We start from the raw sequence: 15,517 nt of genomic DNA, 5'->3' as shown, positions 1-15,517 counted from the left end.
TCATTGAAGAGCTGCATCGATAATAGCATCATGATGTACGCTCTCGCATACCTCCTAACTACCTCCTCGTTTGCACCCTCAAGAAGGTCACTGAATGTCTCCTACATCCAAGTGCACTTCACAGTGAACTTGTCGATGCAATCTGCCGGCGGCAACACACCCAATAACTGCTCAAACCATGTCCATGCTAGACGATTGCCATCGATGTACCGCTCGAAGTCCGTTAGACAACCGCTTACGTACTGTCTATCAATCGAGAGCCCTAGCTGGTACATCACATCCTGTAGCGTAATCGTGCACTTTCCAAATGGCAGGTAGAATGTATGCATCTCTAAATGCCATCTTTCAACAAGTGCACTCACTAATGGCTCATCCAACTTAAACCAGTGGTTGTTGAGCTTTGCGAGATGGGCCAGGCTAGCCATCTGTAGGTACGACATGATCCTATCGTCTAAGGGCATACCATGCTGCCTCCTCATACTCGTGATACATTGGTGGGTGATGATTGGATTTTTGATGGTTTAGAATTTCACAAATGAATTCTCGTTGCAAGTATAGTTCCTAAACCAAGCAATAATCTTTTTATACAAAAAGTTGTTTGTCACTAAAACAAACCCCTACATTTATAAACCGAAGTATTCAAACCTCGGGTCGTTCTCCCTAAGAATTACAATAAAGTGTCTTGTTATTGGTTGTAAGTTATTTTGGGGTTTTTGGATAAGAAGCATGAAAAGTAAATGGCAATGAAAATAAACTAACAACTATAAAAGGCTCTTGGCAAGGCATGAAAATTAGAAGTCCTATCCTAGTTATCCTTCTCAATTGTGATGAGAATTGTTCATTGCTACCACTTAGTTAACCCTTACTAAATAAAGGAAAGTCAAGTGGATGAATTGACTTGAGCCACAAGTCCTAGCCAACTCCCAAGGAAAGACTAGCTTTAGTGCACTCCAAACCAATTAGCAATCTCTCTAATTACCAATCAACAAAGGAATTAGATAACTCAAGTGTCACTAATTACTCTACCTAGGCCAAGAGGAACAAAATCTATACTATATCTAGAAGAGGCATTTCAACAAACACATAAAAGGCAATAAAAGTAAACAACATAAATTGCAAGAATTAAAGAGAGATCTAACTACAAAGGCAAGAGATCAACAATAGAAAAGCAAAGAAGAACAATTATTATGAATTACCTCTTATTTAATTGAAGGAAAATGGAAGGGACAATAGTAGATCTACAACAAAGCATAAGAACAACATAAAGGAAATTGCAACAAAAGAATGGAAGAATGGTGAATGTAACAACAAAGAATTGAGAGGTAGAAGTAGAAGAAAGCAAAGATTAAAACCTAGATCTAAGAACTAAACCTAATCCTAATCCTAATCCTAGAGAGAAGTGAGAGCTTCTCTCTCTAGAAACTACTTCTAAAACTAAACTATGACTAATGGTAACTAACATGTGTTTTTCTCTTCACTCCTTGGGTTAAATAGCATCAGAAATGAGTTGGATTGGGCCCACAAGGCTTTAGAATTCGCTGGCCATGTTTTGCTTTAAGTGAACCAGGTGGCAGCAATGGCGCATGCGCATACTATGCGTGTACGCGTCACCATGCACGGTTCAACCATAGCAAATCTTATATCGTTTCAAAACCCCGGATGTTAGCTTTCCAACCCAACTGGAACCGCATCATTTGGACCTCTGTAGCTCAAGTTATTGTCGTTTAAGTGCGAAGAGGTCGGCTTGACAGCTTTCCGGTTCTTTCATTTCTTCATGAGTTCTCCAACTTTTCATGCTTTCTTTCCTCATTCCCTTGATCCAATCTTTGCCTCCTAAACCTTAAATCACTTAACAAACATATCAAGGCATCTAATGGAATCAAGGTGAATTAAATTTAACTATTTTAAGACCTAAAAAGCATGTTTTCACTCTTAAGCACAATTAAAGGAGAAGTTATAAAACCATGCTATTTCATTGAATAAATGTGGGTAAAAGGTTATAAAATCTCCTAAATCAAGCACAAGATAAACCCTAAATATGGGGTTTATCAACCTCCCCACACTTAAATCAAGCATGTCCTCATGCTTAAACCAAGAGAAAGCAAAGGGATCAACATTTATTCAATGAAAACTAACTAAATGCAATCTACTTATATGCAACTATCTAAATGAATGCGATTGCTTGCCAAAATAAATCAATTCCCAAGAAGCATATATGCACGAGGGCTAAGGATTAGCAAGTCTAATCCACAATTGATTTGAGTTATTAAATATTTTACAAACTTGCATGAAAAGTGATACTTATAGATGGAAACATGTGTTTCAGCATGAAACCCTCACCGGATGTGTTTGCGCTCTATTCGCTCAAGTGTTTAGGGTTGATTTCTCTCAATTCTTCTCTATTTCATACTTTCTAAGATTTGTTTTTCTTCTAACAATCAACATTTATTTCATGCATGCATACATCTATCATGAGGTCTTTTTTTTAGGTTGTAATGGGGTTAAGGTCAAGGTAGGATGCATATATGGTTAAGTGAGCTTGAAATTTGAATTTTTGATAAGCTTAAACTTCCCACCTAACCTATGACATCCTATACAATTTCAAAGTTAACCTAACTACCCCTTTTTTCACTTTTTTCACATACTCATGTATCCATTTTCATTTCACAACACTTATGCATTGGTCTTTATTGGACTTTACTTGGGGCATTTTGTCCCCTTTTATTTCTTTCTTTTTTTTCTTTGTTTTTTCTTTTTATAATTTTTTTCTTTTCCATATTATTTTTCTCCTTTTTTTTCTTTTCTTTTTCTTTCTATATACAAGAACCTCAATGCCTAAGGTTTTACATTTGATCAATACATGAGTATGTACCCAATTCCCGATATTTTCAATAACAATACAAAACTACCCCTTTTATTCACCCAATGTCCCAAGATTCCCACTCTTGAATGATGCTCACACACACTAACCTAAGCTAATCAAAGATCCAAATAAGGAACAATTATTATTTTTCACTTAAAGGATTGTAATGTGCTAAAATAAGAACAAGTGGGTTAAGCGTAGGCTCAAATTGGCTAACAAAGGAATATAAAAAGGTAAGGCTTTTTGGGTAAGTGAGTTAATGAAATGATGGCCTCAATCATATAAATGCATGAATACACAAAATAATGGACATAAAGAATCAAACAAATCAAAGATTACATTCATAGAAAGAGAATAATGCACACAAGAAGGAAAAAATAAGTGGTTATAAGATGTAACCACACCATTAGGCTTAAATCTCACTTGCTTGTGTTCTTAGCTCAAAACATGATCCATAACATATATAATTCAAGCAAGTTTTATGAAAAGTTTTCAAATCAATTAAGGTGCCCTATAGATAGAAATCCTTGAAAATTTTCATTATTTTGACTAAGTTTATTGTGTATATATATGCAAAAAAAAAATGCAACAAAAATCCTAAAAAAAAAACTAGAATGAAATGCAAAAGTGTTGGGATTAGAAATTTGTCACCCAAAATCGCCGACAGGTCAGACGACCTCCCCACACTTAAAAGTTTGCACCGTCCTCGGTGCATTCAAAGATGAGCAAGGGGGTACGACGACTCTCCGGATTGCTACGTGTTCTTAGTCTTGCTTTCATTATTGCTTGTGGTGCATTCGTCATGAAAGACAAAAATATAACATCATAAGATGAGACAATACAAAAGCAAGGAAGCATACAATGTTGGAGTGAGGTAAATCACTAGAATTGAGTGAGTGAATTAGTGTAACATTAATGACAAATAGGTGTGTGAATTCTAAATTGCGCGGTTTAGAACACACATTAGTATAAAGAGCTATGTCACAAAAGAAGCATGCACTTCACTTATCCTAGTGTACTTGGGATGCTTTAAGTAAACTTGTAAGGTAAAACAAGCATTAAAGAAGCATGAAAGCATTCAAGCCAAACACATATGGATGCATACAATCATGAACACAATGCATTAAGGTAAATGCTCAACATCCATCAAGAAATTGCCCACTCAAAGAGAGAGTTCAAATCACATGGTGGCTAGCTACAACATGCAATTCAAAAGAGTCACAAGCTCGAAGGCAATTCTCATCACTTGGTATTCTTAAAAGGTAAGCATGAAGAACTCAAAACCAAGTAGCAAAATATAACCTCAATCATAGAATCCAACAAAGATTATCTAAGAACATTAATTCTAAATTAGCATTTAGGCAATAAGGGGTAGCAATGTATAGTAAACAAAGTCAATAATCCAACACTTATGATGAAAAGAGAGAAAATAAAATAAAAACTAAACTAAAACTAACTAATCAACTAACCGACTCACTAATTAACTAACTAAAATAAATGGTTGTCCATGGTGTTTGGAAGTGTTAGATGAGGGGTAGGAGGAAGGAAGAAGAAAGGAGAAGGAAAGAAATAGAAAGAGGAGAAGAAACGAAATGTGGTGAAGGAAGGAAATTCGCGCGTATGCACGCATGGCGCGCGAGCGCAGATGGTGGTGTAATGGACGCGACGCGTACGCGTACAGAGTGCGTCCACGTCGATGGCTTATTCTGAGAGTGGCGCGTACGCGTCATGTGCGTGTGCGCGCGAGTGGGGTTGTGCCAAAGGCACAACGTTGGCGCGGCGTAGGCATAACTCCTGAAAAATGTATGGAATGTGGAACTTCTCAATCCACGCGTATGCACGCATGGCGCGCTCGCGTGGATGGTTGAAAACGCTTGATGCACGCGTACGCGTGAAGTGCGCGTACGCGTGGATGGTGCTCTGTTTTTCAAAAAAATTTGCTATGTTTTTGCACCAATCCAAGCATTCCAAACCTCCAAACAACTACCAAAATACCATAAAACCTTATTTAACATACTAAACTACCAATTAAACTCATTAAAACAATCAAAATAAGAATTTAAACTAATTCTACCAATATGTACAAAAAGATAAAATGAAATGAAGTTACCATGGTGGGGTGTCTCCCACCTAGCACTTTTGTTTATTGTCCTTAAGTTGGACTTATGGGAAGCTCCTCTCAAGGTGGCTTGTGCTTGTATTCATCTTGGAACTTCCACCAATACTTGGACTTCCAATAAGCTCCATTATTCAAGATTAATATCTCCAAGCTTTGATGGAGTTCTTCACAAACCATGGGCTCCCAATGTTGATCCTCATGTGTTCCCGGATCCCATATTTTGTCTTCACACCCATCTCCAAGTTGATTATCATTAATCCATGTGGGTGGTAAGCAAGGTGAATTCTCAACAAAGTAACCAAACATGCTTCTAGACCTAAGCAATCTAGTTCTACACCAACTCTTGCTATTAGGCTTTGAACATGTAACCATGGTGAACCTAGAATGGCATTTCCAACCACTAACCATCTCCTTTTTACTCTTAAAGCCACAAATATATCTAAGTTGACCATTCGTTTCAAGCAAACTATATTCAAGGGGAATAATAAAGCTTGAGTATAAGGAATTTACCCACTTGAATGAGAGAGTGGATGGTGGTGGCTTGGGGGGAGGTATCTCCAATGTGCTTGCAAGCTCTACTCCCTTGTTTGCTTCCTTGTCAATCACCACCTCTTCATAAACTTCTTCATTATCAATCCTTTGTTTATCAACTTTATCTAACTCCTCTCCATCACTCAAGTCATAAATGGGAGGTTGAGAGAAATCTACCTCCACATCACTCTCAAATTCATTGGGAGAAGGTTCTTCAAATTCAAAGGATTCACCACCAGGAAGATTTGATGCTTGATCTTCATCTCCAAGGGAACTCAATTCTTGCTTTATTCTCTCCAAGTCTTCATATAGAATATGCCTTGGAGGTTGTGCACATTCCTCCTCAACATCAAATTTACTCTTCTTGGAGGGATTTTCTTTGATTTTAGCTTCCCATGGAGGTTCCGCATCTCCTATGTCTTCAACCACTTCTTCCTTTTCTTCAATGGTCATAGGTTCCTCCAATTGCTCTAATACAAAGTGGCATTCCTCATTTTCCACTGGAGTTTCCAATCTCTCCTTCATGCTATGTTCCTCTTTAGATCCACATGTAGCCATGGGAGTTCCTTGAGTGTCCAAAAGTTGGGATGCTAGCCGGTTTACCACCTCATCTAAGGCGGTCATGAATTGTTGCACATCCTTGTCATCTTCTCTTGTCCTTGAAGAAGAACACCGAGGGTTTCATCCATTAGAGGTTGGGGTGGATGGGAGGGTTCATCATATTGGAGAAAGGGTTCATTATAGGAAGGTGGTCCTTCTTGGTAAGGTGGTGGTGTGTATTGAGGTGGTTCTTGGGAGTAGTAATCTTGGAATTGTGGTTCCATGTATGGCTCATATGGTTCAAAAGGTGGTTGGTATGGTGGATAAGGATTAGAGTCATATGGAGGTATTTGGTGAAAAGAGGCTTGTGAGTGTGGTTGAGGGTCATGTTGAGGATATGACTTATAGGCATATGGTGGTGGTTCTTGAAAATCACAAGGAGATTCACCATAGCCATTGGATTGGTATGCATCATAGAATGGCTCTTCTTCATAGTGCATTGGTGGAGGTTGTTGCCATGAGGATTGATCATATGCATATGGCTCCTCCCACCTTTGGTTGTCCCATCCTTGATACACATCTTCATTGTAGCTCCCATCACCTACAACATAGTTGTAATCACACTCATAGCCAAAATGAGAATTCATGGTGAAAAGATAAAATGAAAACAAAAAGCTAATAGAAAACAAAAGAAACAAAATTCTACAACTAGCAAATAAAGCAAAAAAGCAAGATATTCACACAATTCACATATGTACAATAACCAATAACATAACACCATTGCAATTCCCCGGCAACGGCGCCATTTTGATGATTGGATTTTTGATGGTTTAGAATTTCACAAATGAATTCTCGTTGCAAGTATAGTTCCTAAACCAAGCAATAATCTTTTCATACAAAAAGTTATTTGTCACTAAAACAAACCCCTAAATTTATAAATCGAAGTATTCAAACCTTGGGTCGTTCTCCCTAGGAATTACAATAAAGTGTCTTGTTATTGGTTGTGAGTTATTTTGGGTTTTTTGGATAAGAAGCATGAAAAGTAAATGGCAATGAAAATAAACTAACAACTATAAAAGGCTCTTGGCAAGGTATGAAAATTAGAAGTCCTATCCTAGTTATCCTTCTCAATTGTGATGAGAATTGTTCATTGCTACCACTTAGTTAACCCTTACTAAATAAAGGAAAGTCAAGTGAATGAATTGACTTGAGCCACAAGCCCTAGCCAACTCCCAAGGAAAGACTAGCTTTAGTGCACTCCAAACCAATTAGCAATCTCTCCAATTACCAATCAATAAAGGAATTAGATAACTCAAGTGTCACTAATTACTCTACCTAGGCCAAGAGGAACAAAATCTATATTATATCTAGAAGAGGCATTTCAGCAAACACATAAAAGGCAATAAAAGTAAACAACATAAATTGCAAGAATTAAAGAGAGATCTAACTACAAAGGCAAGAGATCAACAATAGAAAAGCAAAGAAGAACAATTATTATGAATTACCTCTTATTTAATTGAAGGAAAATGGAAGGAACAATAGTAGATCTACAACAAAGCATAAGAACAACATAAAGGAAATTGTAACAAAAGAATGGAAGAATGGTGAATGTAACAACAAAGAATTGAGAGGTAGAAGTAGAAGAAAGCAAAGATTAAAACCTAGATCTAAGAACTAAACCTAATCTTAATCCTAATCCTAGAGTGAAGTGAGAGCTTCTCTCTCTAGAAACTACTTCTAAAACTAAACTATGACTAATGGTAACTAACATGTGTTTCCCTCTTCACTCCTTGGGTTAAATAGCATCAGAAATGAGTTGGATTGGGCCCACAAGGCTTTAGAATTCGCTGGCCACGTTTTGCTTTAAGTGAACCAGGTGGCAGCAACGGCGCGTGCGCGTACTATGCACGTACGCGTCACCATGCGCGGTTCAACCATAGCAAATCTTATATCATTTCAAAACCCCGGATGTTAGCTTTCCAACCCAACTGGAACCGCATCATTTGGACCTCTGTAGCTCAAGTTATTGTCGTTTAAGTGCGAAGAGGTCGGCTTGACAGCTTTCCGGTTCTTTCATTTCTTCATGAGTTCTCCAACTTTTCATGCTTTTTTTCCTCATTCCCTTGATCCAATCTTTGCCTCCTAAACCTTAAATCACTTAACAAACATATCAAGGCATCTAATGGAATCAAGGCGAATTAAATTTAACTATTTTAAGACCTAAAAAGCATGTTTTCACTCTTAAGCACAATTAAAGGAGAAGTTATAAAACTATGCTATTTCATTGAATAAATGTGGGTAAAAGGTTATAAAATCTCCTAAATCAAGCACAAGATAAACCCTAAATATGGGGTTTATCAGTGGGGCTGCATGACAATGAAATAATTCTCTTAGAACCATAACACTTTAGAAGACAAAAATCACCAAAAACGAATAATTCTAATAAAAAATAATTTAACCAAAATTAAATTAAATTCTATCGGAACATAATTAATTTAGTATTTACGACAGAAAGCTAAACCCTTTAGTTTATAACTAAAGTTGTAATGCCTCGTTAATCTAACATTTAATAATTCAATTTTTTAAATAAATTAAATCATTCTAAATTCTTGCTAATATTCTACTACCTAGTTAATCCTATATTTGAACTCCAAATTAATTTAAATTAAACTCTAACAAAAATTCTTAGCTTGTTAAACTTCTAACAATAAAAACTCACAAACCCTAACCGTACATGTTAAATCTACTCGTCAACATATTTAAAAATCCTTTATCCAACATGCATTTGTGACTTCAATCTTCTAACACATCACTATTCCTAAATCAACACTCTAATTACTATTTGAAATTTAAAGATTCTAATAATTCTAATAATTAAATTCTAAGCGACGTAATATTACTAACAATTTTTTATTTCTTAAAGAAAAAAAAATTTAAATTTTATTTACAAACCTCTTCATGCACGCTATCAACAACATGGTCGACTCCATTCAATCGATAGATTCAATTTGGGTCGTCTTCTATTTTTACAGTGTCACTCTTTTACTATAAATTGGCTCAGTTTCTCTAAATTTTTCGTTTTGGTGGGGGTATGGGATGGTGTAACGTAATTCAAAAAAAGTAAATTCAAATTTTATATATAGAGATTTGCATGTAAATCAAATCAAAGTGTGTAAATTTACATTAGAAGCACGTGTATATATAAATCGAATAAGGATATGTCAATTTACTATGTACAAAACCATGAGCTAAATCGATATAGATTATATCGATTTATTATAAATAATCTCAAACAATATGCATTCCTTAATAAATCGAAATTACTTACTTCGATTTATTCTAATTCCTACTAATTTAATACATGTTAATTCGATTTATTACTATAATTTATAATTCAAATTTTAGTTAATTCGATTTATATAATAATATTCATGGAGATATTTATGTAACATTTTTTGCTTTGAATAATTTATATAATATTAAATTGTCTTTAATTTGTATAAGTGTTTTACCATGAGATGACAATGTGTGAGTTTTTCTTTTTCTTTTTCTTTTTCTTTTTCTTTTTCTTTTTTCCCTCCGTCCACGAGACTCAATCTTAAACTAACTTTTGCTTAACGAAGAAAATACTTGTTGACCGTTTGAGTCAATAATTAAGGGTTGATTTAAAAAATAAAGATGTAGTTAACGTGATAAAACTTGAAGTATACGTTAAGATTATTAATTAATAATTTAAAAAATATATATATAAAGTTAAAAATTTTCAATATATTCATTATGTATTTTATTAAAATAAAAATTTAAAAATGTATCTTTTGTTAAACTAAAAATTTATTTATCATTTAAAACACGCACAATACGTAAACTTTTACCTGAGTAGTGTACATAGTAATTAGAACCATCGAATTGATTGTGTGGATTTCTTTGTTGAATCACTATTATTATTATTGTGTCTTAAATATTTAAAATGAATTAATAATTTGATGGAATTAGCTGGCGGACACTCGTTTCCAAAATCTTAATTTGATTTAGATTGCAAAATGTATGTTTTACAAATTTATGAATAAAGAAGGAAATCATTCAATTAAAAACTATGATGAGGATGAAGTAATTAATTTAGATTCATTTAAACTTAAAAGTTAAATAATCTCCATAAGATTATATCATTTACCATCCAAAAAAAAAAACGTTAGACTATTAAAAATAAATAAATAAATATTGTAAAATTATATCTCTTTATTTTTTATAATAAACATTTACTTTTTATTTATAATATATTTATCAACTAAGTAAAATATAAAGAATTTAATAAAAATATCCCTATTCCCTAGTAGCAACGATTTTATGGTAATTTAGAAGACAAATTGAACATGTTTAGAAGAACAGATTTGACACTCAAAAATACTCACAACAAAAAGACTCTATAACAATAAAATTCATCTTTATCTAAATTTTAAACAAACTTGGCCAGGATTGGAAGTGAGTAAGCTAGCTCATAAGTCAGTTCGAGCTCGACTCGTTAATAGCTTGTTAAACTAAACTCGTGAGCTAGTAAACTAAGTTTGAACTTGGAATTGAGCTTATAAATTAAATGAGTCGAGTTTGAATTTGAAAAAACTCAGCTCATTAACTCGTGAGCTAGCTCATTATATATATAATATTAAAAATATAGATTAAATATATATATATATATATATATTAATGATCTTCATTATTTAAAATTTTATATTTATTTTTTATATCTTCATTATTTAAAATTTTATATTTATTTTTTATATATAATTTTGATGTAAAACATAAATAAAAAATTTATAATTTATTGATAGATAAACAATATATAAAATTGATCTTTTTAAATATTTTTAAAATATATAAATTATAATTTATTGATATAAAATTATAGATTATGTTTCTATTATTTAAGCCCGCTCATAAGTTTGAACCTGTTCGTGAGCTTTGGGTGAGCCAAATTTGAACTTAAGAAATAGACCCGATTATTAATGAGTCGAATCGTGAGTCAATCTCGATTTTGTGAGCCGAGCTTCAAACTCAGCTCGGCCCAACTCACTTCCAACCCTACTCTTAGTTGTTATTTTTAAAAAATCATGTGGGAGGTTTAAACTATTAGTCAATCTTATTATCTTTTTAAGAATAGTTGTGTTTATTAGTTTCAACAGAAAAGAATTTGAAACAATATATATACCAAGAACAACCACATGCATAATCAACGATTGAAAAGAAACATGAACCAAAATGAGAACATTAATAAATACTTAAAAATGAGTTGTTAAAGTGTCAATGAAAAGAACATGCATGAGAAATTAAATTGTTGAATACCCAAAAACATGGGCTGTGGTGGGAAACGACAAAGGTTGTGGATAGACAAATTCCTAAGAGAGATAGATATTCCAAATGCCAATGAACGCTTGATACACATGTACAATGTCATTCATGTATTGGCCACTTAGATATATAAATGAACTTTGTGGGCCCATAAATCTAGGCCGGTGTCACGCGAATTGGATTAAAAAAAAAAAAACCCTTGTATCATAGCCTCTCTTCCTTTGCTCTTTATACTGTTACTTCTTCAATCTGTTTGACCCCCTCTCTGACTTTGACCTCCACACACACGCACTTTCTATGTTGTAAATGGTTAACACACGTTGTGGTTGTTGTTGGAGATGGTAATGGTGGTGTTTCTCATGTCAACTCTCTCTACTTGCTACTATATTTATTAGTTTTTGGTGTTTTATTGGCTTATTCATATGGTAGTTGTAACCTCGGCAGTGTAACACGGAACAAAAACCATGTTTCATTCGGCGAGTGTTCAACAAGAACATGGTCTTGTCCATGATTTTGTATCCCATATTGGTCGATTTGCCTTTGATTCCAGGTTCTTCACCTTTGGCTCTGATAATTTATCAAATTACTTGCACTTCAATGTAACAAAGCAAAGTGTGTGTTCTGCTGCTTCTCTTAGCTTGAAACTTGGAGGCAGAGGGGATTCAAATTTGAATTTCAGGAGGTTTTTTAATGATTTCAACACAGCTATTAGGTTCCACACTCAGAAATTGCCAATTGGATTTGATTCTCCCATACTTGATTCTGGGGATAACAATCACTGTAACAATGGTAATACTCTTGATGAGTGTGATGTTATTCAGGACGATAGAGGGACATTGAGTGGTGTTGATCCTCAGAAGCCAAAAAAGGTTTTGATTTTGATGAGTGACACTGGTGGGGGTCACAGAGCTTCTGCAGAAGCTATAAGGGCTGCTTTCTATGAAGAATTTGGGGACCAATACCAGGTTTCTTTCTGTTTGTCAGTTTTTGCACATCATCTGTTTGTTTTAATGTCTGATTTTATTTTGTTGTTTGTTTATTATGTTCTGAGTGTGGAGCTTCATGTTGCAGGTATTTGTTGTTGACTTGTGGACTGAGCACACCCCTTGGCCATTCAATCAACTTCCTCGGACATATAGCTTTCTGGTGAAACATGGATCATTGTGGAAAATGACCTATTATGGAACTGCTCCGCGTGTGGTGCACCAGTCAAATTTTGCTGCAACTTCAACATTTATAGCTCGGTGAGACTATGGTTGCTTTTAGATAAATATCCCTTGGTCTTGGTATTTCTTTTCCGATATATCCATTGACAACCACAAAGCAAGAAAGCATTTGTATATAAAAGAGGGGCTTGCTAAAACTAACTGTAGGAAGAAGAGATAGTATGGTAATTTTGTTCATAGTTCACGGTGTTTCTGCTTCAAAATCAGGAACAACTCCCATTTGGTTGGATTTTATGATGTAGATGTTGTTAATTATATGGTGTGTAGAATAAGTCGTCAGTATTGAACATCCTATCTTCTTTCAGTGAGGTTGCCAAGGGGCTAATGAAATATCAGCCATATATAATAATCAGTGTTCACCCATTGATGCAACATGTTCCTCTTCGAATTTTGAGAGCAAAGGGTCTTTTAAACAAGATTATCTTTACAACGGTTGTCACAGATTTAAGTACTTGCCATCCTACTTGGTGAGTTTTCTAATTTTATCATTTGCCATAGAACCATATTAGTAATCTTGTTTTGACATGTTATGTTATTATTTCTTGAATATCCAGGTTTCATAAGCTTGTAACTCGATGCTATTGTCCGACCACAGACCTTGCGAAAAGGGCGCTCAAAGCTGGACTCCAGCAATCACAGATAAAGATTTTCGGTCTACCAGTTCGACCTTCCTTTGTTAAGCCTGTTCAATCAAAGGTTTGTCAAGTTCGTTTGTCCTTGTAGGAATCATTATTATTGACTTCGCTATTTTCATCAAGTTATATTGGTTGTAGGATGAACTTAGGAAAGCCTTAAGCATGGATGAGGATCTTCCTGCTGTACTACTAATGGGGGGAGGTGAAGGTATGGGTCCCATTGAGGCTACTGCTAAGGCACTTGGAGATATGTTGTATGATAAGAGCAGTGAGGCTCCCATTGGTCAAATACTTGTTATTTGTGGACGTAATCAGAAGCTTGCTGACAAATTGGCTTCAATTAATTGGAAGGTTCCTGTGCAGGTATTCATTCTTTGTAGATCTTGAATTAATGTGTGTGATTGTTTGTGTGCTTAGAAATCTAAAATGTTCATATATCGTTTACAAGTTACATGTTTGTGAAGTTATGTATCTAGTTTAGAATTGTTCTATTTTGATGCATTTTCAGGTAAAGGGATTTGTCAGCAAAATGGAGGAATGCATGGGAGCTTGTGATTGCATCATTACAAAGGTATGTATGTCATGTTCTGCTTGTGATTATTGATGTGTTTCGCTACCTCAACGCGACCCCAACTAATGAAATTTTCTCCTACGTAGGCCGGCCCGGGGACAATTGCCGAGGCCATGATCCGAGGCCTCCCTATCATTTTGAATGGTTATATTGCTGGCCAGGTATACTGTTTCTGGCACCATTTTCCAACCTTCTGCTTCTACATAACTTAATGTTTCAAGCCATCTAAATTCTTTTGTTAAAAACAAATTTGACATTTACTTTGATATTGTAGGAAGCTGGGAATGTACCCTACGTAGTTGAAAATGGATTCGGCAAGTTCTCAAAATCTCCGAAGAAGATAGCTAAAATTGTAGCTGAGTGGTTCGGTCCACAAGCAGAGGAACTAAAAACTATGTCTCAAAAGGCGTTGATGTTTGCACGGCCTGATGCTGTGTTCAAGATTGTTCATGACCTTGATGAACTTGTGAGGCAAAGAAGTTCTTTGCCACACTACTCATTTACCCCTTAAATATCAACACTCTTATCCAATCCTCATATATTTGTATCATTGTTTAGAATGCTAATTTGAAAATAAATTCATAGTTTTGAGCGTCAGATTGTGGGTTCATGAATATTCAATGTAAAAATATTTTAGATGGCATATTGTTACATAGATAGATACGTGCCACAACAACGATAATTTATTTAGTTTCCCTGATTGTATGTGTGGTGCTGTTGGTTCAAGAACACAGCTCGATGTGACGATGTCTGTCTCAGTCGCAACAGGAAAATATCGTAACTTACAAGTTGAAATGAAAAAAGAGAAACAGAGAATAAAACCTCCACTTATTGCATAAAACATCCAACAAGAATTTTTTGCATTGTGGCCAATTTTCTTTTTCTTCCAATTAGATATAACTTTCTCTGCGGTTTTGGCGGTTAGCACATGCAAGCTTCTAATATTTATTCCCTGGTATCGAAACCAAGAACTACCCCATACTCAGATTTTTTTGAACTGTATTTTTAATTTTTAATTAACTATAATTCATTTCGAAAAACAACCAAGGCCAATTCGTGCCAAACAAAATTTTCGCACTAGATTGGTAGGGTGCGCCAGGCCCTTGCAATAGTGCAACGCATGGGCGACGCTCAAGAAGCCGAGTAGCAAGCTACTGTAATAACTCCTCCCCCTCAAAAAATTAATTTAATATCGTGTGAGCCAATGGCTTACATATCAGATATTAAACTGATAAGAACAGATACTACACTTGATCTTAGCCAAAAGGCCGAGAAAGGTATGATTTGCTCAGTCCCAAAACCTTTGTTTTATATTAAACTCTGGAGGTCTCCTTGTTACTCACTGCGATGTGGGACTTCATCGCAAGTAGTTTAACAGCCTGCTCAAGTAACCTTCGATAGACTTCAAGGTTTGCTAAGAGTGGAAGCCTGAAAGGAACGTAAGGACTCACCGCGTTCCTTAAATTTTGTAGCTTATGTTACTTTAATATCAGTAGTCAGTACTTTGAGATAATGGATTGGGGGTACCATGAGGGATGGAGGCTCATTGGAGCCATTGTAGTAATATGGGTCACCTCCGCGGAAATAACTCAGGTTTGACTCTTAGTATTCTTCCTTTTTTTAATCTTTAATTCATGCTCAAACTTTGAATGCATTAGCTCTTTGTTTTCATGGTTAGAGAAGTTAAAA

General features: G+C 35.1%; 1 protein-coding gene and 1 non-coding gene across 2 annotated transcripts; one reads left to right on the top strand and one right to left on the bottom strand.

Annotated features, from left to right (window-relative positions):
- The first annotated feature begins 11,505 nt into the window (after positions 1 to 11,505).
- Positions 11,506 to 14,425, top strand: LOC112716006 (probable monogalactosyldiacylglycerol synthase, chloroplastic). Its single transcript, XM_025767846.3, has 8 exons — positions 11,506 to 12,361; positions 12,468 to 12,640; positions 12,928 to 13,089; positions 13,177 to 13,318; positions 13,396 to 13,620; positions 13,766 to 13,828; positions 13,915 to 13,989; positions 14,103 to 14,425. Exons 1-8 carry the CDS (start codon positions 11,861 to 11,863, stop codon positions 14,337 to 14,339), a joined length of 1,578 nt encoding a protein of 525 aa, XP_025623631.1. The 5' UTR covers positions 11,506 to 11,860; the 3' UTR covers positions 14,340 to 14,425.
- Positions 14,426 to 14,913: 488 nt separating this feature from the next.
- LOC112719084 (U2 spliceosomal RNA) lies at positions 14,914 to 15,109 on the bottom strand. The gene has a single exon (XR_003161401.1). It is a non-coding gene; the product is annotated as a U2 spliceosomal RNA (small nuclear RNA).
- Positions 15,110 to 15,517: the final 408 nt, after the last annotated feature.

Source organism: Arachis hypogaea, chromosome 10 (genome assembly GCF_003086295.3).
Source record: "Arachis hypogaea cultivar Tifrunner chromosome 10, arahy.Tifrunner.gnm2.J5K5, whole genome shotgun sequence".
Classification (NCBI taxonomy): Eukaryota; Viridiplantae; Streptophyta; class Magnoliopsida; order Fabales; family Fabaceae; genus Arachis; species Arachis hypogaea.
The sequence above is the reverse complement of the archived record's forward strand: the minus strand, read 5'-3'. Positions and strand labels throughout refer to the sequence as shown.

Excerpts from the sequence above, each read along its gene's own strand:
- LOC112716006 (XM_025767846.3), top strand. The coding sequence starts at position 11,861 with ATGTTTCATTCGGCGAGTGTTCAACAAGAACATGGTCTTGTCCATGAT. Across the intron at positions 12,362-12,467 it reads AATTTGGGGACCAATACCAG|GTATTTGTTGTTGACTTGTG; the intron begins GTTTCTTTCTGT and ends TTCATGTTGCAG. Across the intron at positions 13,319-13,395 it reads TTAAGCCTGTTCAATCAAAG|GATGAACTTAGGAAAGCCTT; the intron begins GTTTGTCAAGTT and ends TATTGGTTGTAG.